The 23,702-nt window shown below is 49.2% G+C and overlaps 1 protein-coding gene across 1 annotated transcript; it reads right to left on the reverse strand.

Annotated features, from left to right (window-relative positions):
* Positions 1–9,131: 9,131 nt before the first annotated feature.
* On the reverse strand, positions 9,132–17,769 carry LOC147596571 (E3 ubiquitin-protein ligase ARK2C-like). Its single transcript, XM_086769458.1, has 7 exons — positions 17,750–17,769; positions 17,566–17,691; positions 12,154–12,283; positions 11,073–11,177; positions 10,455–10,550; positions 10,140–10,223; positions 9,132–9,272 (listed from the first exon to the last, which is right to left on the reverse strand). The coding sequence occupies exons 1-7, from the start codon at positions 17,767–17,769 to the stop codon at positions 9,132–9,134; spliced, it is 702 nt and encodes a 233-aa protein (XP_086625584.1).
* Positions 17,770–23,702: the final 5,933 nt, after the last annotated feature.

Below are 23,702 nucleotides of genomic sequence, written 5' to 3' on the forward strand. Positions count from 1 at the left end.
GCCGGATGCTTTCTGTAGGGGCACAATATTGGAACAGATGCTGCTTCTTTGCTTTCTGTATCTTAACGAAGTAGTTTGGCATATCAAAATCCAAGGAGGGGCTGTCTTCGTGATTGTCATTGTCGATGATGCTTTCTCCTGTGAGCTGTGAGGTTGGTTGGCTTCAGCAGCTGCTGCCAGCACTGGTCCAAAATGATGGTTACTGGAGTTGGCGCCTATAGCTGTGCTTTTGGGGTATAACAACACCGGACAGGTGCTGAGAGATGTACGCTGCTGACTCTTTTCCCATGTGAAAGCATCTCTGATAACAGGACAGGAGAAAACTCGATGCTCACAAGGCACTGCTGAGGCCATGAGCATTTCGACGTGGGAGGGGAAGGCAGGTTGGAAGGGGATTTGCTGCTTTCTGGAAGGGCTGGCTTGTGACCCTGCCTCAAAGCACATCCACTTGCACCCGTGTGCATTTGTATACACATTCAGGCTGTGTCCATATGGAGAATGGAGTGATTGGTCAAATGAAACCTAATTGCATTAGCACGCAAAATGGAATTAGGAGGTAGTCCCAGGAGTGAGGTGTTATGATCCAAGCTCCTGAAATAAAGACCTCAGCACACCAACTGTAGAGACCGAGCTGAAAACCCTCTGGAGAACTGGCACTCACAACCAAAAACCATTTTTTTCTTTTTTTTCAAATTTTTTTTTTCAAATTTTTTTTTTATATACTAGAGGAGCAAAAGAAAGATGCCAAGGAGCAAGAGGAATTAGTCAGGAACATTGTATATTGAAAATGCTGATGTGACGGGGATGAATTCTGGCTCCCCTGAGTACCTGTTTTGCTGGAGCCAAGTGATGCTCTCCAAGTAGAAACAATCATAAATTACCATCAGAGAGATCGCAGGATTCCCCTGAGCTGTAATTGAAGAATGCCAACCTCAGGGGCACCCCAGAGATTTTTTTTTTTTTTTTTTGTCCCAACTGAAGAGGGGAGGGAAAGAGGGGAGCCCTGCAGGGTGCAAGGATGCAGGAGCCCATCTCTTGCTGTGCCCATGCAGGTAGGAGAGAGTGGAGTGGGACACATGGTGGCATATAAGAAAAGTTTTTTATGATGAGGGTGGTAAAACAGTGGAACAGAGAGGTGGTAGATGCCCCATTCCTGGAAACATTCAAGGCCAGGTTGGCCGGGGCTCTGAGCAACCTGATCTGGTTGGAGATATCCCTGCTCCTTGCAGGGGGGTTGGACTAGATGACCTTTGAAGGTCCCTTCCAACCCAAACTATTCCATGATTCTATGATACGTTTGCCACCCAGCAAAAGCAATGGCTTCTTAGTGAATGCAGCCGTCCCAGCCCTGACCGGAGGGCTGAGAACTCCTTGGGTCAAGGAGTGGGGAGGCTTGCTCCAGCAGCAGCAGATTGAAGTAGCATTAAAAATAATACTAATATTACTAATAATATGGACAAGCAAAGCAAGACTTTGCTGGTAAAATACACTGTAAGCCGGTCTGGTCTGTCCAGGCGTGAGCTGGGGGCGAAGCAGTGGGAGGAACGGGGTGATTGGGACCCTGGCTGGGCGGGGAGGGAAGGAGGAGTGCTTCCAAACCACGCGTTTTCTTAAAGCCTATGCGAAAGTATTACTATTTGCCTAATGAACAAGCACAGCTTTTAAAAAACAAAACAAAACAAAAAAACCTTGGTGAAGACAAGCACCAATCTCCCGTGGTCTGGTGTGAGTGACTGATCCCAAGGTGTGTGCGAATTTACAGCGTCTGGAGTTGCATCGGTGTGTCAGGTTCCTTTGTGTTTAAATAATTTGTATGAGTAAGTTGTGATAATAGGGTGAGTCTAAAAACAAAATGAAACAAACAACAAAAAAAATCTCTAGGAACAAAACATTGATAGTTTACAGGGTTTTGTGAATTTAAATGCCTTATATTTAACAATCATAATTTATGACTAACTTGTAGATATTGTGGGTTCTTATTTAATTATTTTTATAGTTGGTTTTTATTTTTAATTATAATTTATTTATTTAGAAATTAATACTAATTTTTTAATTACTCCTATTACCTCATTTTTGCATTGTTTCTGGGAATGGAATGCTTTGCATGCGTCGGTACTTTAAAAAAAGAATTGAACATGGGATGTGGGGGTAATGCTTATCTTGTCAAAAAAAAAAGAGAAAAAAATCAGGGTGTGTGATTAAAAATTGTATTACTGTGGTGCTGTTACTTGGGATACATTCCATAAAAATGCAAACCTTTGATTCTGTATGCTGTGACATAGTGGAAAACTGCAATATAGTGACTGTGTTTAGCACATATATATGAATATTATTTGTACTCATAATCAAACTCTGGTGATCCTTTCACTTGCATCCTTGAACACTGAAGGCGGCTAACAGCGCTCTGCAAAACCAAAATGTTTCAGTCGATTCCTGCTACCGCCCTGTCCCTGATGCTACTGCTCTTGCTGCATGTGTTACCCTGCAATAACACCCAGTGATCTCTTGCTACCAGGCTGTGCTTTTAGTGCAAGACTCTGCAAATTACTTCAAAAGCCGAGGAAGGAAGCCCAGGCGTGGTGGCTCTGTTCTGTTTTTGGTGCCTATTGGTGCTCAGTCTGGCTCTTTTCACTCTCTGTGCATGCAACCCAGCTGGGTGCTGCGGGGAGGATGGAGGAGACAATATATTGAGCCTGAGCTTGGAGACAACAAAAACAAGGGATTCATTGCAATTTAGAAGGGTTGACCCCTGGTCTAGCTGAGAGGGGCTGGGATGGACGTGGGAGCGATTTGGGATACCTTTGTAATGCCAAGCCATGAGCATTTGCTATAAAACAGCAGTAAAACACGCATGGAGCAGAATCTCTCTTCTTGAAAACCCATTGTTTCCAAGTTGGTTGTTCCAGTTGATTTTGTCCCCCTTGTTGAGGGGGAAACCTTGACTTGAAGCCTTTTAATCCACTGTAAAGCTGGGACCTGCACCAGAGCCCTCCTGTCCCCAAGGAGGGGACCAGCCCTGAGCTGACATCCCACTCCAGCAGCAATGGCCAAGCATCCCTATCCCCAGCCATGACCACGTCTCTCTCGCAACGCACTGCCCTTTCCCAGAAGACACCTGAATATCAAGTGCTCGAGCATCGCAAGAGGCTTAAAGCACTCTTGATAATTTTTTAAGCTTTAAGCCATAACTGCTCTCGGTCAGCGCAGATGCTCGGCCATGCATGGACAGAAGCAGTGTTCGATGCATGCACTCAGACAGTAGCCATCTGCCCCAAAAGGCTTCAGATTGAATTATCTTTTGGGTTAGAAAGACACAAAATGACTGTACCTTAACATTTTTCTCTCTCTGTCCCTTCAGGGTGCTGCTCTGCTTTGCTGACTTTGCCTTACCCTAGGTTTAAAACCTGTCTGTGTGTTTTTTTCCTTGCTGCTCTGTAACACTCCTCCTCTGTAGCCTGGAGCTGCGGTTTTGAGCCATGCAGGGACAGGGGGTTGTTCCCCTCCCCAGCAAAGACTGCAAAAGGGATAAGTAAAACAAAGGGCGAGCGAACAAAAATTCTCTCCTTTAATGACTTGGGTTGGTGAAAGGATCATCCACATTTTTGTACCCCTACTGCTGTTCTATTGTACTGTGCAACATTTTGCTACATAGACTATTTTATAGAAGAAAGCTAGAAAAATATTTATTATTAATATTAAAGCAATAGTGCATTGAAGAAATGAAAAGACATTAGAAATTGTGTAAATGCTTAGATTCACTTTTGGTGGATTTTTTGTACTTTATTTATAACTAATAAAACAAACTGCATTGCTAACTATAAACCTGTGTCGTGCAGAAATCACTCGTCCAGGCAATCGTTTGGTCTTTATTTACTGCTCGTTTCTTGTTTCTCCTTTCACTGCTTACGTCTTTGGACTTTGATGTGCAAAAGAGATGCTGCTGGGGTATAAAATGCTCTGCCTAAACTGTTTGTAGATGATGTGGGTGCTTGAGCTCCATGGCAGAGGCAAGGTGAGGCTCTCTATGCCAGGCAAACTGCCACGTGTTATGTCCTGTGGCACTGGTTTTATGATTAGGTACCAAAATCACTTTCTAGTGAAAATTGCCTGTTAAAGAGAGATTTCTCCTCTAAATGCAGCCCATGGTGCCTGTAGGATATCTCTAGCGAGTCCTGCAGAGATACCTACAGGTCCTCCATTCCTCCATCCTCCTGGTGGAGAAGCATCTCCCTCCCTGTTGATCTTTTTTTAAAAAAACTAAGGAAAGAGAAACTTATTGGAGAAAAATAAAAATCCTCCAAACTAATGCAGATGTAATTGGGAGTATTTTCAATCCTTTTGTCATCCATTGGAGAATTCAACGGGCCACACATCAGACTTTGCATCCTGCACAGCTCTTTTCATAGGTTGTCGTAGTTCAGCCCCGATCAGGACCAGACTACACAGTCTCTCTCTCACTCCCCCCACCCTCCGAGAGAAAACGGAGAGATAATATAAGAAAAAAAGGCTCGAGGTTCGAGATAAGGACAGGGAGAAATCCTTAGTTACCGTCACGGGCAAAACAGACTCGACTTGGGAAAAATATTCATTTATTACTAAAAACCAAAGCAGGATAATGAGACAGAGAACAAGATAACCTCCCCCCACCCCTCCCTCTTCCCAAGCTTAACATTATCTCTACTACCTTCCCCTCCAACGAGCAGCACAGGGCGGAAGAGGGAATGGGGGTCACAGTCAGTTCATCACGCGTTGTTTCACGCCGCTGCTTCATGGTCGGGGGAAGAACTCCTCACATTCCTCCCCTGCTCCGTTGTGGAGTCCCACCCATACGCCACAGTCCTCTGTGAAACTGCTCCAGCGTGGGTCATCTCTTCCACGGAGTGCAGTCTCTCCAGACTGGTTGTCCCAGCGGGCCCTCCACGGGCCACAGCCTCTTTCAGGCATCCACCTCCCCCGATGTGGGGTCCTTCATGGGCTCCAAGTGGATCTCTGCTCCTCCGTGGACCTCCATGGGCTGCAGGGGGACAACCTGCTCCACCGTGGTCGTCACCACAGGCTGCAGGGGAATCTTGGCCAGGAGCTGCATTACTCCTCCTCCTCCTTCTGAACTGACCTTGGCGTCTGCAGCTGTTTCTCTCACAAGAAAAATTCTTCACAACAGGCTGGCAGACACCTCTCAGAATCTCTTCACATCATCCATCTCATCTCCTCTCCACTTCTTGCAGCTGGGCCGGACCGAGTTGGGGCCAGTCGGCCGCCTGGCAAGAGGCCAGAGGGTGAGGCCTGCAAGGCCCATGAGGCCTGTGCCTCCCCCTCTGTGCCTCTGCCCCCGCTCAGCTTTCTTCACATCTTCTCTTATCTTTTTTTTTTCTGTTTTCCCCTTCTTAAATACGTTATCTCAGAGGCGTTATCACAGAACATTCTGCTACCAATCGGCTCGGCCTTGGCCAGCAGTGGGTCCGCCCTAGGCCCAGCCGAGTCCACTGAACAAAGGGGAGCGACTTCTAGCAGTTTCCTACAGAAGCTGCCACCTTAGGCCCCCCCCTCACTAAACAAAACCACAACATAGGTCCTCTTGAAATTTTATTTTTTCCCTACACTGAATGACACCAGTCTCTCCTCCTACCTACTCTTGATTCAACTCTTCCTAGGGATAGGATGAGGGGCAATGGCTTTAAACTGGAAGAGGGTAGATTTAGGTTAGACATGAGGAAGAAATTCTTTACTGTGAGGGTGGTGAGGCACTGGAACAGGTTACTCAGAGAAGTTGTGGATGCCCCATCCCTGGAAGTGTCTAAGGCCAGGTTGGACAAGGCTTTGAGCGACCTAGTCTGGTGGAAGATGTCCCTGCCCATGGCAGGGGGGTTGGAACTGCATGATTTTTAAGGTCCCTTCCAACCCAAACCATTCTGTGATTCTATGATAAATCCTCATGCATTTAATGTAGAAAGACTAAGACCAATCCCCAGTTTTGACTATGTGATTAGATTAAATAAGCCCTGGAGACAGGCAGCTGCTGATCATAGAGATGTGGTTCCCATAGCCAAAGGGAATTGCCAGCTCCTCCAGCATTCAGCAAAGGCTGCATAAGGGATGCACCATATTCAGGCAATACGAAGCTCTCATTACAGGAAGCTTTTACAAATTCAGAAAACAGGTTAAAAATTATCTGCTGGTCCAGCTGGAGAAATTTTCAGTTGCTTGCTGAGATCTTGCTGATGTCCTTCAAAAGGGTAATGGCGCTGAATGAGTTGCTTGGTGGAACACGAACAGGTTGCCCAGAGAGGTGGTGGATGCCCCATCCCTGGAAACATTCAAGGCCAGGTTGGATGAGCAACCTGATCTGGTTGGAGATGTCCCTGCTCCTTGCAGGGGGTTGGACTAGATGACCTTTGAAGGTCCCTTCCAACCCTAACCATTCTATGATTCTATGATTCTATGATATGATGCTGTAAAAAATGTTTCATAATAATTTCATAGAGGTTTTCAAACAATTCTCTGTGTCCTGCAGCAAGAAACAACCAGTCCCTCCCAGCATCCAACACGACAGAGGACTCCTTAGTTATACTTGTTTTTCACTGGTAGCAGTCAAGTGCTTTCTTAAGTGCAGCACTTCATTGGACTCCTAAAATGATGGGGACCACAGAGATGATAAGATAGTCTGGTTTTGAAGACTCCTGCTGAGTATCACCATCCTTGTCCTTTGCTCTTGCTTCTCATCTACATTTTTGGTTTTGACTGAAAGCATGTGCACTAAAATCACACTGATTAAGAAACAAAGAGAAAAAAAAATTAAAAAAAAAAGGTAGAGAGTGGCAGGGGATGCAAGAGCTGTACATCTGCCCAACACCTTAAGGGAGATCTTCCCCAGCAGGCAGAGATTGCTTGAGCCCTGCAAAAGGCACAGTCCTAGGACAATTTTGGCTTTTCTCCTCCTCAGTTCTCCCCTTGGCCAAGAACGTGTTGGTTTTAGCAGCTCAATGCAAATCCAGCCCTTGGAAAAACTCCTCTCTTGCCTTATTACTTTTGTAACATTAGTTGTTGTAGTAAGAGAATAACTCCCCAGAGCCAGGGTGGAGTTGAGTTTTGCAAAAACAAGGGGCATGTCTGAAGTCTTCACAAGCAAAAAGCAGACTTTTTTTCATTTGCCTTCATGGGAATCAGTGAGGTTACTGACCCCATACCAGCACTCTCCCCCCTCAGCCCTATCGTAGTTTAGCCCCAATCGGGACCAGACTACGCAGTCTTTCTCCTGCTCCCCCCACCCTCCGAGGGAATAGAGAGAGATAATATAAGAAAAACAGCTCGAGGTTTGAGATTAGGACAGGGAGAAAATCCTTAAAGTTACTGTTACGGGTAAAACAGCCTCAACTTGGGGAAAACTATTCATTTATTACTAAACACAAAGCAGGATAATGAGACAGGGAACAAGATAACCTCCCTCCACCCCTCCCCTCTTCCCGGGCTTAACATTATCTCTACTACCTTCTGCTGGCTCACTTGCCAGCAAACCAACCCAGGACACACCGGAGCCCCGCTCCAGGGAAAGCAGGGCATCGCACGGATACCGTCAAGCCAAGCCTTCAATTTAATGCTGCGCAACACAGGGTTAAATACCCGTACACCCGCTACGCACGTGACCGCACCCGCCCCCTGCGCCCATGGACCCATCCGTGCCCGCCAAGCACCTGCCCCTGCGCCCATGGACTTATCCGTGCCCACCACGTGCATGGACGCACCTGCCCGCTGCACTTGTGGACTCATCTGCGTACAGTGCGTGAATCGCCATGGACCGCCCCTCCTGCATACATGCAGCCCTGCTAATGTTACCCCACAATTCCCCCCTCTATGCTAAATCATCCTGGTCTAATGGCTGGTACTCTGGGGCGGATGCCGCCATAACATAGTTGATCATGGATAGTCGCCTAGTGACCCCTCAATCATAGCATGCAAGGACCATAACAATAAGGGAAACAAACAAAGCATTATCAAAGCAACTGCTAGGATCGTCAGACCTATGGACACAATATTTCTTAGCCATCTAGGTAAACCAAACAGGTCTGGAAACTACCCCCAGTCCTTTTAGGGCTTTGATGTTGAATACCGACTGGGCAGCATGCGCATGCGTCTTCTCCAAGGCCGAGGAGGCGTTCTTGCTGAAGTCCAAACAGCAGTAACCCTGGAGACCTAGGACTCCCTCTAGGTCGCTGCAACCGATGCCGGGCCTCGCAAGGGCATGATCTAATGCCAACTTCATTTGTGTCAGTCCTTCGTCGTGTGCTGCTAAAGCAGTCGCCGGTTCAGATATGGCGAGGGCTGTGCGGTTGGCATTCCCAAGAGCCCAACAGGCCATGCGCTATGCAAACCTGAGTAGAGTCGGCGCAGTTTGTGAACCGCTCCCAGACTCACAATCAGGATCAATCCCACTAGGGTGAGCTGGAGAGCGCGGAGCCACTCGGTCACCCTGCCGATCCTCCAGCCACGGCTGTACCAACCGGGCCGGGATCCATTGGGTCCCCGCACCTGTGGAGATACAAGCATACCCTCGTGCCCATGTTAGCAGATCAGCGGGACCTTCCCAGCCTGGGTTTTCTGGCAGGCAGTACCGGACCTTTGGGAGTGCCTTGCCCCCAAACAGCGGCTGACGTGAGCCTGGGGACATCTGTGAGGGATAATCTGGGCTCTGTTGTTGGCTCAGGATGGCTCCCTGAGACCGTGCGGGTGGAGTAATCTTACTTATTCTACAATAAAGCAGCTCCATCCTGGCCACAAACCAAACTCCCCTGGACTTCACACCCACATTCCCTTTTATCATACTTTAGTCATTTGTCAAGCTCAGATGTTGATGTCCTCGAGCTGCAGATGGCTGTCTGAGACCTGGGACCCATCCTTCTCTGACATTTGCCACCTGGCACAGCCTTGAAGCAGGTGATCCCAGGAAACACTATAAAAACTTGTCCCTCATGCTTCTGCAGAGCTCTTCTTACCTACAGCCCATACCAATGTCCATCTAAATAGCATTTGGTTTCCCAGACCCTGCAGCAGCCCAAGTAAGTTTGTCAGGACAAGAACAGGGACAACCCCACCAGCGCACAGCAGTATTAATCCTAATAAACACAACTCAGATGTCATCAAGAGGCAGAGAAGGAGATGGAAGAATCATACCTGACGTCTTCTCCGTCTTCAAGCATGGATAGACAGATTGTGCATTTCTCGTCAGTGTCTGACTCCTCTCCATCCTCTTGCTCAGCTTTGCCCTCCTGCGGTCTTCTCTGCAGCAAGGTTAAAGAAATAATTTGGTTAGGACTTGTCTTTCTAATGCTCTCCCAAGCCTGGGTAGTTGCAGGAAGGCAAATAATAAGAGCTTTGTCTTATCAGCCAGATCCTCCAGCTTGAGGAAGCCAGCCCAGCCAAAACAGCCAGTGAGGGGAGGATGCCACCAACATGCTGCTAGTTGGCATGTCTCCTTCTGGGGCTGGGGGCAGTGGGGCTGGTAGTAGTGCCCCAAGGAGCAGCCTGTCCTCTGCTGCCCTAACACAGCCCCCCGCCACCTCCTCCTTGCAGTGGGGATGGCCCCGTAGTCTCCTTTGCTGGAGTCTTCTCCTGAAGATCCCAAAGCATTTGGGGCCACCACTGCCAGGAAGGGCAACCACTGTGCCCCATGCCAGCTTGGCCACTGGTCCAGCCCCACACCATGCCATGGGGCAGTGCTTAGCCTGTCAGCTCTCCCCTTTTCTCTTCCCCTCACACATCCATTCCTATTAATATCATTTTTCTGGATCCACTGGAGATGCGGTCAGAAATAAGCGCAGCAGGAGTTGACTCACTTCCAACTTGGACAACGCAACATACCTACTTGTTACTGCCCAGCCAGGAATGACCAACATGCGAAATTACTATGCAAACAAGCACTTTTCCCATTTTGTATTTAGCGTGACCCAAAAACATGGCACCCATTTCCTTACAGGCAGGAGAACAGCTCCAACAGAGGAGACAACTCTTGCAAAATGAGAGGAGGACAAGCTCCCTCACGCCATGGAGCCAGCGCCCTCATGGCAGAGCGCGCAGGCAGCGCCGCTTGCATGCAGAATGGGGTGGGGTGCATGCACAAAGCCCCCTTGGTGTGTGCACTTTCTTACCAGGTGCGGACTGGGGGGAAATTGCACCTGCTGGGTGGGAGAAGGTTGAGACCCTTTTGAAAATTTGGCCAGCAGCTTCCTAGCCTAGAAGTGAGAAATAGCCAGCTGAGCTACACCATTGCTTCAGCCCAGGAGCCCCACAAGATATTAAAGCACCAATTCTGGATTTTACGTTCCTCCTCCATTTCAGGGAATATTGACTGCATCAGTTTGCCAACCCTGAGGATTGTGACCCACCAAAGTCCTTCCTTCTGTCTGCTCCATGCCCATAACCCCTGGCCAACTGAGAGGGTGTCATGGTTTCGGGGTGCTCACCTTCTTGTACTTGTGGGGAAAGGTGAACCTCTCGATGGTGTTCTGGACGGCGCCCCGGCTCACACTGCCCAGCCTGTCCTCCAGCTGCAGCAGTTCCTGCAGTGCAGGAACAGCAGCAAAGCACCATCAGTATTGCTCCCGGGGCATGAGGTCCCACCATCTCACCCCACCTGCTGGGGACCAAGGCTCCCTCCTGCCCTTTCTTGGTGGAAATGTCCATCAAACCCAAATTAGCCATGTTTTAATGATGAATCTGAGCCCTGGCTCTTGGGCTAGTAACTAAGGGCTCAAGGCAAAGAGCTGGATATCCAATATTTCAGAAATTAGGGTGGAATCTTAGCTCTTTGACAGGCTGGGAAACAAAATCCTGCAAAACTGAAGCACTTTGTTCACAGACATGAAGTGAGCCAGACTCAATCCGAGCCAGGCGCAGGCACACTGGAGTAAACTGTCTTTTACTAAACCCACCCAACCCCTTTGTCTCCCAGTTATTACTAAAATTGCTGCAAGACTCAATGCAACTGCCAGGCCACAAAACAGTCTTACAAGTCTATGCCAGAGCTTGCACAGATTCCTAGCTCTTAAAAATTTAATAATTCCACTCCTTGAGATACATACTTCGTAGCTCTCCCGCACAGCGGATGTGTGCCTGCTTGGGTTCAGTCCCTGAAGAGCAAGTAACTGCAGCTGAGGATAAGGGTAATTTCTGATTTCGTGAACAACCTGTGAGAAGTGAGGGAGAAAAATAAAGCCACCTGTACTTGCACTTAAAAATCCCCTGTGTACCCTGATTTAAATCTAGTGCTTTAAAAACTCAAAATGAAAGAGCAGAATGACACCTTCCCCAATGGAAGCCTTTTAATAACAAAAAAAAAGAGGTTTTATTAAATAGATCTCCTATAAATGATAACTAAGAACATACATTTCTTCTGAATAAACTGTCTGTTATTCCTGTTGCATCTATAACATTGCAGTTCCAAACTCTTAACGTGGATTAGCTTAAAAAGAGATTTTATTTTATTTAGTTTTAAATGGGTGGATTTCTCTTCATCCAGGCTTTGATTTTTTAAGCCACAGGTGTCAGGGTCCAATTACGGGCACAAGGAAAAAACACCCTTGTGGGATTTCTGAGGATGCTGTAAGAATTAGCAGTGCTTGGCATGGCTCAGCTCCAAACACAGCATCCTGCTAGGAGAAGGGTGCCAGTCAGCCCACCTTCTCGTCAAACCCCATCTCTGCCTGTGCAGGAGGGCATGCAAAACCTTTACAGATGGCATCAAGGCTGGTGTAGAGAGCAGTGATGTGATGAGGGATGGCCCTCGGGGCTGAGCCCAGGGAAGGGAGTCACCTACTGCCAATCCTTCTGCATACAAAAAGTCCTGGGAGCTCACAAATTGTTCCAGCATCAATAATATTATTAGTAATAGCTGCTGAGTCTCTCACATCCTGCCCGGGTTTTGCAGACCAGCTTGTGAGCATGGTGCTGCATGTGATGGACTGAATCTTTCCAGAGCAGCTGAGCTTTTCTTTCCTTTCTCTAATCCAGAGTGCAATGATGCAACATTATCCTTTCAGACACTCCCTCCCATGGCCGGAGATATTTGCAGAAGACAGGTGATAGAAAGATAGTAGCCTTTATTTTGACTGCCTTCTGGCAGACAATGCATAAAACATTTCTCGGTAAAAGCGTTTCACTTACCATCTGTGTCGAGGATGTGCTTCGGGAGAAATGGTGCATCCGAGGGGTAGCTAAGTAATGTTGATAGGGCTGAGGGACTGGTCGGACCTGGAACTGGGTGTGAGTCAGTCCCGCATCGATGCTGAGGTCCCTGTGGGTGTGAGGATGAAGATACAGCTTTGACTGCATGGTTTTGTTGTATGGCTTACAGCGAGTCAGATCATGCTCGCAGAGCAACCTCCACTGGTGGGCTCTGGGCTGCTGTGGGTTCCTCATCCTGGGGTGATGCCACTGCTTGGAAGAGAGTTTCCTCCAATTTGAGCAATCATCCACCAGGGCAGCACGAAGGAGTGAGGCATTGTTTTTATGCCAATTTTTAGCATTTGTGTTAGTCGGGGTCAAGAGCTGCACAGATGCAGCATGCCAATTTCAGAGCAAGAGCATCTTGGTGGCTCTGATGGCTACCCAGGCTTGGTAACTCAACTCAACCAGACCAGGTCCTGCCTCTGCTGCCATCACTACCAACAATTACATTTTGCCTTTAATATTTTGCAGGAATACAGCCCAATACTCAGGGGACACACTGATGAACCATTCTGGGTAGTTGTTAGGAGCCAGCTAGGCACCATCCAGGGGCTTTTTGATGTGCCTGTGCTCTCCTTGGACATCTCCCAGCCCAGGTCATGGTAGGACCTGGGGAGACAAAGGAGACTGCACCTCACATGAACCTAGCCTCAGGGAACTCCAGAATTGCTATTTTTGCAGAAAATATAAAGGTTTTAAAAAATTTCTGGATGAGATTGCTGTAGGAAACCGTGTCAATGCCAATGAAGCAGGACCTCCCCAATGGTCCCACTTGCCCGCACACAGCCTGGCCCAGGCAAGCAAAGCGAGATATTCATCCAGGTTGGGGCTCAGTTTGGTAAGTTTGGGCACCTTATCTCTCCAGAAAAGCAACTCAGCTCACTCCCGGGATTTGGCATGACCAAGATTCCAGCAAACACCACAGCTCTGCCCAATCCAGCACGCAGAGACAAACTGCAAACTCCATCTCCATGCTGCAGGGGACGGGAGGAGACCTAATGCAGCATCTCCATCTATAATTCAATTAGCTGATCCCTCATCTCTCCAGGCAAAGAGTCTCTCAGCTAACAAGTGCTTTGAATGTCATTCACTTTATCATAATTACAAAAGCCAGCGCTATAATAACCACTGTCTTCACGTTTGCCAAAGCAAAGTTAATTAGAGCACAGGGGTGGCTTCCCATCTCAGCCTCGAACTTCTGTTCCCCTCCGTGGAGGACAGCAGCAGCGAGGGCCATGGCTTGTTAGGAGCAACCCAGATGTATCCTCCAGCAGCTGTGAAACTGCCTTTGCCTAACAGCAGATAACAGATGTGAGGGGACAGTAAATGCAGGAATCCTTTACCCAGAACAGCCTGTATACCAGGCAGTAGCTCCAGTGCTTTAGTATCCCCTAATCATAGAATCTTAAGGTTGGAAGAGACCTCCAAGATCATCAAGTCCAACCGTCAACCTAACACCACCATGCTTACTAAACCATGTCCCAAAGTGCCATGTCTACACATTCTTTGAACACCTCCAGGGATGGTGACTCCACCACTTCCCCGGGCAGCTTGTTCCAGTGCCTGACCACTCTTTCAGTAAAGAAGTGTTTTCTAATATCCAACCTAAACCTCCACAGCCGCAACTTGAGGCCATTTCCTCTTGTCCTATCACAAGTTATTTGGGAGAAGAGACCAACACCCGCCTCCCTACAACCTCCTTTCAGGTAGTTGTAGAGAGCAATGAGGTCTCCCCTCAGCCTCCTCTTCTCCAGGCTAAACAATCCCAGTTCCCTCAGCTGCTCCTCGTAAGACTTGTGCTCCAGACCCCTCACCAGTTTTGTTGCCCTTCTCTGGACACACTCCAGCAACTCAATGTCCTTCTGGTACTGAGGGGCCCAAAACTGCACACAGTATTCGAGGTGCAGCCTCACCAGTGCCGAGTACAGGGGCACAATCACTTCCCTACTCCTGTTGGCCACACTATTTCTGATGCAAGCCAGAATGCTGTTGGCCTTCTGGGCCACCTGGGCACACTGCTGGCTCATGTTCAGTCTGCTGTCTGCCAACACCCCCAGGTTCCTTTCTGCTGGGCAGCTTTCCAGCCACTCTTCCCCAAGCCTGTAGGGTTGCATGGGGTTGTTGTGACCCAAGTGCAGGGCCTGGCACCTGGCCTTGTTGAACCTCATACAGTTCATCTCAGCCCATCAGTCCAGCCTGTCCAGATCCCTCTGCAGAGCCTTCCTACCCTTGAGCAGATCGACACTCCAGTTTGGTGTCATCTGCAAACTTACTGAGGGAGCACTCAATCCCCTCATCCGGATTGTTAATAAAGATATGAAACAGAACTGGCCCCAGCACTGAGCCCTGGGGAACACCGCTTGTGACCAGCCACCAACTGGATTTAACTCCATTCACCACAACTCTCTGGGCTCGGCCATCCAGACAGTTTTTAACCGTCGCAGGGTACACCTATCCAAGCCATGAGCCGCCAGCTTCTCTAGGAGAATGCTGTGGGAGATGGTATCAAAGGCTTTTCTAAAGTCCAGGTAGATAACATCCACAGCCTTCCCATCATCCACTAGGCGGGTCACCTGGTCATAGAAGGAGATCAGGTTGGTCAAGCAGGACCTGCCCTTCATGTACCCATGCTGACTGGGCCTGATCCCCTGGTTGTCCCGCATGTGCCAGGTGAGCACACTCAAGATGAACCGCTCCATAATCTTCCCCAGCACCGAGGTCAGGCTGACAAGCCTGTAGTTCCCCGGATCCTCCTTCCGGCCCTTCTTGTAGATGGGCAAACCTCCAGTCATTTGGGACCTCCCCTGTTAACCAGGACTGTTGATGGATGATGGAGAGTGGCTTGGCAAGCTCCCCTGCCAGCTCCCACAGTAGCCTCGGGTGGATCCCGTCCGGCCCCATAGACTTGTGCATGTCCAGGTGACGTAGCAGGTCGATAACCACTTCCTCCTGGATTGTGGGGGTTTCATTCCGCTCTCTGTCCCAGTCTTCCAGCTCAGGGGGCTGAACACCCTGGGGATAACTGGTCCACCTATTAAAGACTGAGGCAAAGAAGGCACTAAGTACCTCAGCCTTTTCCTCATCCTTGGTGATAATATTCCTCCCCGCATCCAATAAAGGGTGGAGATTCTCTTTGGCTCTCTAATAAGACCCCCCTCACCAAGAAGAATCAAAGACAGGGACTATCTTTGCTGGCCCTGTGCTAGCCATGTCCTAGACAGATCAAAGTGGCAGAGGATAAAACACATCAGGCGACTGGCAGGAACACAACCAGGGTGAGAATCTGCAGGACTGGGCATTTTCCAGCTCCTATGTCACAATTTTGGAGATTTATCCCATTGCTGAAGACTGTTCCCAGGTGGATGGAAGGCTTGACTGGAAATCTGCAAGCTTTGGGTCCATTCCTAGCTCTGCCACTGGCCTGTTGCATGGCCTTGACGGTTTCCTCTCTGCCTTCCCATATTCCCTGTCTACAAAATAGATGCGATAATCTGCTGAGTGCTTTGAGTTCAATGACTGAAGAGAACTCTCAAAGATGAATAGCCATTATTAACTTGCACAAGTAATTGCAATAACAGCACTGCTGAACTGTTTGTGCACCGGTGCATCTAGAGCCTTAAAATCGGATGTCGAAGTTCCTGAAGTGGTGCTGTGGGTCTGTAGAAGTGCTCAAAGCAGAATACTGCATGGAACGGTGTTTTCCCATACTTTGAGGGTGAATAAGCAGAGCACATTAGCTGAAGAAAACCAAAACCAACCATCACCTTCTAGCTTGTGCTATGTGGACGACTGCACAGCATCTTGATGCTCAGATGTGAGGTTCCAGAGCTGTAATGCCTACAGCACGTGGGCTGCCAGCAACCAAAAAGTGCAGGATAAGGCTCTAGATAATAGGTTGGATGGTCGTCACTAAATGTGTATGCAGAAGATGATTTAAGGAACCAAATGGGAGTTTATTTCTTCTTCACCAGAAGATTTTAATGGAGATTGGGCTGTCCAAGATGACTGATCACCTTCAGATCTTCCATCCATCCCTATTTCCCACGACAGTGCCTACCACCTACTGCCTCCAAGCGAGCGCCGCTGCTGCTCTTGTGGTGGTAACACATTAGAGGAAAGTTTTTGTATCTGTCACTGGGCAAAACTGTACACGTGCCCCAAGGGGAAGTGAGTCACCCAAATATATATACACAGTATATGATTTCTCTCATCCCCACTCCTTAGGTTCTATACAGCGACGGAGCAACACAGAGGGGAAAAAGGAGGGAGGAGGAGGGAAACATAAAGCAGTGCTTTATCAGATCCTTCTAATGATTATAATTAAACACTCTGTGCTGAAAGATAGGCAGAAAGAATGGCTCTATCCAGATGGTATGTGAATCACTTTGCAAACTGATCTGAACAATATCATCCCAGTCAAATTCAGCTCATGGTGGTACCAGTAATGGGAACATCTGAGAATAAAATGGCAGAAGGATCTGGCCATATTTTAAGATGTATATTATTACCCCAGAGGGGGAAAAATACCCCTGTGTTAAAAGGGCTCTGCATTTGCAGAGCAAAGCACTCAGGTGTTAGGAAATGCCATAATTAAGATTTCCTGTGACATTTTCTTTCCGTTCCCTTGTGCATACACATTGCGATTGTCTCTAATTATATGTTCATGTGATATTTTTTTCCATTCAGTGCACAGAATGGACTTTGCTCAGCTAACAATCAGCTACTGAGAGGTATGTTTTTACTTTCTTATTCTTCCAAGTAGGGCCCAGTACCTTATTAACTGTGCAGGAGCTCAAAACCTGCTCTGAAAACAAAAGGATCAATTCCCTGCTTGGCTTTTCCAGGATATCAGACACTACAGTGAGAGAATGATTAAAAACTATTAATTCATTCACACCACCCTGCGGGGCAGGGCAGCACCGTGCTCCCTAATTTAGACCGCAGAAAACATTGTGGCCACTTTTTTTGAGTGCCTGGCAGACAGCAGAAGTTCTAGTTCAGGCAGAGACATTGGTCTACAGGAAAAAAGACCCTGGCTGTGCCCTGCATCAGGAAAAGCTCTTGGGGGAAGATTAATGTTTGGCAGCACTCTGCAGTCATGGATGGAGAGTTATGGGCAACATCGATGCCTCAATGTTGTCATATACAGGTATAAAGGTTTTAGCACACACTCATGGCCCTCCCAGAGATGAGCTTTCTCATTGCACACTCTCCACATTGTATTTGTTGAACTGCACCATTAGTTTTCATGAAAGCATTGGTCCGTGATGACATTTACCAACCCTTGCAGCCTCACCAGGACATTTTAAACACCTCATTCAATGCATTAGTGAAATGTGGAAGACTTACCAGTCTGTGCCTTCAGCTAAATACCTGGGCTGGGGCCCCATGGGTTGTGGAGTTTGCAGTTGGTGGCTGAAGTCAAAGCTGGGGTGTAGCCGGTGAGGCTGAATGGACATGCGCTCTTGAGCTCGCCTGTGTGGAGGAGAAGACCAGCAAGTCAGTTAGCCCCGCGGCCAGCACTGGTACATACGGCTCCTGCTCCGAGCTCATGTCAATAAACCAGGAGAAAACCCAAACGGTTGGGCTTGTGAATATGTGTCCAAGAGAAAAGAGTCTAGGTAGGTGTCAAGGATGGTGGGAAGAGGAATCCAGAGCTATGTCATTTACTCGTGGTCACTGTGGACATAACGCAGACCTCCACTCACACCCCTATGGCATCCACATACACTCAGTTTACAAGAGTTGCTAGTTGGTGGCAACATGGAGAGAAAAAGAAGAAACCAAACAAATTCTTCTGTGGGGTAACATTAGCAGGGCTGCATGTATGCAGGAGGGGCGGTCCGTGGCGATTCACGCACTGGACGCGGATGAGTCCACAAGTGCAGGGGGCAGGTGCGTCCACGTACGTGGTGGGCACGGATAAGTCCATGAGCGCAGGGGGCAGGTGCGTCCACGTACGTGGTGGGCACGGGTAAGTCCATGAGCGCAGGGGGCAGGTGCGTCCGCGTATGTGGTGGGCACGGATAAGGCCACGAGTGTAGGGGTAGGTGCGTGGTGGGCACGGATAAGTCCATGGGCGCAGGGGGCGGGTGCGTTCGCGTGCGTAGCGGGTGTGCGGGTATTTAACCCTGTGTTGCGCAGCATTAAATTGAAGGCTTGGCTTGGCGGTATCCGTGCGATGCCCCGCTTTCCCCGGGGCGGGGCTCCGGTGCGTCCTGGGTTGGTTTGCTGGCAAGAGAGCCGGCAAGTGGTGACCCCGACGTGAGACAGGTCCGGACGCTTTTGAGCTGGGGCCACGTGGCGGTCGTGCCTGCCTGCTGTTAGGATGGCGTCCATCTCTGATACAGTGAAGGTATTAAAGGCGTTGGGTAAAGATGTGAATTGTCCGGTGCACAGGGCACCGTTGACGGAGTTCATCCTATGGATGCAGAAAAGGGGCTTGATTAACAAGCCGGGAGAGGTGATGGACGTGGCGCGGTTACAGGCGGCGGGGAAAGAGTTACTGGAAGAAGGGGGGGTCGGAACGAAGGGTGTGGCGACGCGGCTGGAGACCTTAGGTTCGGTGAAAAGACTGCTGGCTAAGGCTCGAGAGGCGCGCCAAGTGTGGGTTGCGGCTTTAACTGCAATCAAAGAAGGGCGGCCCTCGGAAGGGGAGGGGGACGAACGGGCTCGAGACGGCGCGGAGGGGACAGGGGGTGGCGCTCCGGTGGTCTGCCTCGTTTGGCCGGGAGCCTCTGATGGTGGTAGAGGGGCGATGGAATTTGGGTGTACTCCCCCGTGTATCACGCCTTCCTTGCCGGAGGAGCCTGACCCGAAAGAACAACCCCCCAAATACGAGGACACAGAAATGCCCTCTGTCTCTCCTTCTGCCCCATCGGCTCCACCGCTTGTGGATTCGCGGAGGGGCGATAGTGAGGCGGGAGCCAGTTTCGAGGTGGCGCCCAAGGAGTCGCGGGGCGCGGAGCGGGGTCCGAGCGCTTTCCCGGTGGGGAAAAGAGCCGCGGTCCCCGAGACCAAGGATAAAGCGGCGGGTGATAGAGCCGCGGTCCTCCAGACCAGAACGACGAGAAGCACTGCTTCAAAGGAACATAAATCAGTTTTAACGAGTCTAACAAAAGTGTTAGAAGAACAGAACTGTGCTATTAATAACACTGACCTGAAGAGCTTGTTGACTTGGGTGTCCGCTCACGTATCAGACGCAAACCTCTGTAATCTATATACGGTGGGCTCCTGGAACACCATAGGTATTGGACTGTGGGACTGTGCAACGTGGGGTGACCCTGCTGCTCAAAGGCTATTACCGGTGTGGCGTGTAATGTTTGAAGCCTTGAAGAATCACACGCAGAAAGGAGATTCAACAGCACCCGTTACCCCGTCTGCTCCTTCGTCCATGGAAACAAAGACTAACAGCGAGCCAGAAAATCCCTTTGATCCAGGTCCCATAGATCCAGAAAAGGAGCCTTCAGTCTTTGGAGCTTCCTTGTTATAGAGGTGGCGTGTTTGTGTGTGTGTGTATAAGCATGAAGTAAATGGTGTGGAATAAGGGATGAATACTGTCTTGGTTTTAGCAGGGATGGAGTTAATTTTCCTCTTAGAAGCTTTGGGTTTTGTATGTGAAGAATGTTGATAAAAATGCTCTGATGATAAGGGTTGTTGTTAATGAGACCAAGGACACTGTCTGGCTTTCCAAGTCTCGTTAATGAGCAGGTGCAGGGAATGGAGCCAAAAAAGAAAAAAAGTGAAAATAAGAATCTGGAAACAGGTAATTGGGAAGGACCATTCCCTCTTATGACGTGGGGGAAAGGATACGCTTGTGTCTCTACAGGAGCAGCGAACAAGTGGATCCCTGCACGATGGGTACGGCCAGCGCTCCAAGCCGCCTTGCGTTTGTCGGATTCTTAACAAGCTGTGTGGCAGCTCCATGGGCATCAGTCACGGAGGGAACAAACGTGCGGGTAACTATGGCTGGTGCCACAGGGTGGGGCGCCATTTGTCTGTCTGTATCATCTGCAAATAAGCCTTTCAGAACATGCTTGGGCAATCTGCCAGATCAGATAGCGGTAGGACGGCAACTCTGTGTAAAACAACAGCAGCCGCGAGTGCTAAATTACAAGAGATGGAACTTTTGGGATCACTAAAGATGGACTTCTGCCTATTTTCTTTAACTATTCAGGAGCTAATGTTACTAGAGGGGTAATGATTGTGAATGCTTTAAGACCTATACGTTGCAACGGCACAGCATGGTGTAATCACGCGAGCACATATCAAAACCCAGACAGCATAAAAGGCCTAAACGAAGTACGCATAGCTTTGAATCTGATTGCCAAGATAATACAGGGTTTTGGAAACCAAGTGAAATTATTGCTGCTTGTCGTAGTTCAGCCCCGATCAGGTCCAGACTACGCAGTCTCTCTCTCACTCCCCCCACCCTCCGAGAGAACAGGGAGAGAAAATATAAGAAAAATGGCTCGAGGTTTGAGATAAGGACAGGGAGAAATCCTTGAAGTTACCATCACAGGCAAAACAGACTCGACTTGGGGAAAACTATTCATTGGTGGAACGCCTTAATGGCCTATTGAAACAGCAACTGCGTAGATTAGGAGGTACAAAATGCATGGGACGGGTAGATCGTCTGCCCACTGCTGTGCGTGTGTTGAACAACCGCGCGGTGGCAGGAGATAAAATACCCCTCCTATTGATGAAAAATTACCAAGCCAGGCCAATTAAATTACCACTCACTCTGGTGCAATACGAGAGTGGCACTCAATTTGCATTGACCACCGAGTGGGGATTTTGATCTCTTTATTCTGATCCTTGCAGGTCTTTTGTCATCTGTGTATTTCTGGATGATGTCCCCACTCCACATTGAACCCAACCCTGTATCGCAAATGATTGCGGGTGCACGTGTCTGGTATCACCCCCCTGGGCAGCCAGGACCAGTTGCAGCTGAAGTGGTGGCTGCTGATGACTCACAGGCCATTACCATTGCCCTTACAGGTGAATCGAACAGGTTGTGTGTACCTGCACAGCAATTACAATGCAGAGGATGAAAAAAAAAAAGACAAAAAAAGACAAAAGGGAGGGGGTATGTTAACCTTGGTTTTGTCTGGTTTTTGTTTTGACAGGTTTATGCATACACATTTCCCCTGTGAGTAAAACGTATGGGTGACATTGGAGAAGGTGACCGGACAAGATACCCTTTGTCTCAGCACAGCGACTCCCCGGAACCCATTTACGACAAGCTGGGTAGGAGTACCCCTCACTGCAAGTGAGTTCACCAACACAGCTACACAGTTGCCTGAACTCATAAAAACACCAGGGGTTGCCTGAACTTATAAACCAGTGGGACAGCTGGCTGCCGTATCTGGGTAAATCACCTGCATTACCCCCACAAGAACTTTGAATCCTGGGAACATTGGACGCAGACAATTGTACCTATTTCAAATCTACTAGTAACGCTACTAGTGTAGCTTTTTCTGATTTGTTACTTGCTGTAGATAGTATACGACACGCTACGCCTCAAAATCGCACTGCTATTGACTTTTTACTCCTAGCTCATGGACATGGATGTGAGAACTTGGACAGTTTGTGTTGCATGAACTTAAGTGACCACTCAAAGTCCATCCATGCACAATTGCAAGAGATATGCCGACTGAACCAGCAATTAGTGGAAGCAACTGGATGGAACCTGTTCACTGGATGGACATGGGGGTGGGTTTATTGTTGTGGACTATTGTTGATACAGCTTTACACCGCTTAAGAGTACGGGTTGTGGAATACCACAGTGTCCCAACTACGGACCACGCGGTGGCGTGTGTGCGGGATTTCAGTGATGGTCCTTGTAGGGCCACTGTGGGAAATTACAAGCTGCACACAGCTGCGAGAACGCGACCTTGGAGAGGGGAGCTAGGAGGGGTGTTATCTCAGAGAGGGGAGCTAGGAGGGTTGTTATCTCAGAGAGGGGAGCTAGGAGGGCTGTTATTGAGCAGGATGTTGCTGCTATCCGGGAACCGCTGTTAGCCAGCAGGGCACGTACTTGGCAGGCCTTGCTGCATGCGCTGGCCACGCGTGCACCAACACCTGGTCAGTACTCTGCCACTGAATCTGCTGAGGGGATAAACAGAGGCAGCTCAGAGTGGAAGAGAGAGAAAGGACCCAGAGCTCACTCTACGAACAACAGGGGACGCCCTGAGGGTGCTGCACCTACCTCCCTTCTCTGCTCTGACCCTGCTGATCATCATCCTCCTGCTCGGCGGTGTCTCCGGCTTAGTTGGGGTGGTAAGACTCTCACAAAGGGAAGACAATACGCTGGTAACTGCTTATGCAGGTAACTGTGAGTGCTTATGCTGGTAACTGTTGGATACCTGGAGTATCAGGGACACTTAGTGAACAATCCAGACCGAATGGAATTGTTACGTTTGTGAGCAGCAGGCCTCAAGGACATCACTGAAGCCGCTTGTGAGAAAGTAATTGTCGTAGTTCAGCCCCGATCGGGACCAGACTACGCAGTCTCTCTCTCACTCCCCCCACCCTCCAAGAGAATAGGAGGAGATGATATAAGAAAAACGGCTCAAGGTTTGAGATAAGGACGGAGAGAAATCCTTAAAGTTACCGTCACGGGCAAAACAGACTCGACTTGGGGAAAACTATTCATTTATTTCTAAAATTAGCAGGAGAATGAGACAGGGAACAAGATAACCTCCCCCCACCCCTCCCTCTTCCCGGGCTTAACATTATCTCTACTACCTTCCCCTCCCGAGCGGCACGGGGGGGGAGGGGGGGGAAGGGAATGGGGGTTGCGGTCAGTTCATCACGTGTTGTTTTACACCGCTGTATCATCGTCGGGGGAAGAACTCCTCGCATTCCTCCCCTGCTCGAGCGGGGGGTCCCTCCCACGGGCCACAGTCCTTCGTGGAACTGCTCCGGCGTGGGTCATCTCTTCCACGGGGTGCAGTCCCTCTAGAACAGCTGTCCCAGCGGGCCCTCCACGGGCCACAGCCTCCTTCAGGCCTCCACGTGCTCCGGCGTGGGGTCCTCCACGGGCTGCAGGTGGATCTCTGCCCCTCCGTGGACCTCCAGGGGGACAACCCGCTCCACCATGGTCTTCACCACGAGTTGCAGGGGAATCTTGGCCAGGAGCAGCATTACTCTTCCCCCTCGTTCTGAACTGACCTTGGCGTCTGCAGCTGTTCCTCACAACAGGCTGGTAGATGTCTCTCAGGATCTTCTTTTACATCTTATTCACTTCTCATCTCCTCTCCACTTCTTGCAGCCAGGCCGGGCTGAGTTGGGCCCAGTCGGCTGCCTGGCGAGAGGCCAGAGGGTGAGGCCTGCGCCTCCCCCTCTGCGCCTCTGCCCTCGCTCAGCTTCTTCACATCTTCTCTCCTCTCTGTTTTTTTTCTGTTTTCCCCTTCTTAAATACGTTATCACAGAGGCATTATCACGGAACATTCTCCTACCAGTTGGCTCGGCCTTGGCCAGCA

Source organism: Chlamydotis macqueenii, chromosome W (genome assembly GCF_036417535.1).
Source record: "Chlamydotis macqueenii isolate bChlMac1 chromosome W, bChlMac1.mat, whole genome shotgun sequence".
Classification (NCBI taxonomy): Eukaryota; Metazoa; Chordata; class Aves; order Otidiformes; family Otididae; genus Chlamydotis; species Chlamydotis macqueenii.

Excerpts from the sequence above, each read along its gene's own strand:
- LOC147596571 (XM_086769458.1), bottom strand. The coding sequence starts at position 17,769 with ATGAGCTCGGAGCAGGAGCC. Across the intron at positions 10,224-10,454 it reads TTCCCCACAAGTACAAGAAG|GCTAGGAAGCTGCTGGCCAA; the intron begins GTGAGCACCCCG and ends TCTCACTTCTAG. Across the intron at positions 9,273-10,139 it reads TTCCCCCCAGTCCGCACCTG|AGAAGACCGCAGGAGGGCAA; the intron begins GTAAGAAAGTGC and ends ACCTTGCTGCAG.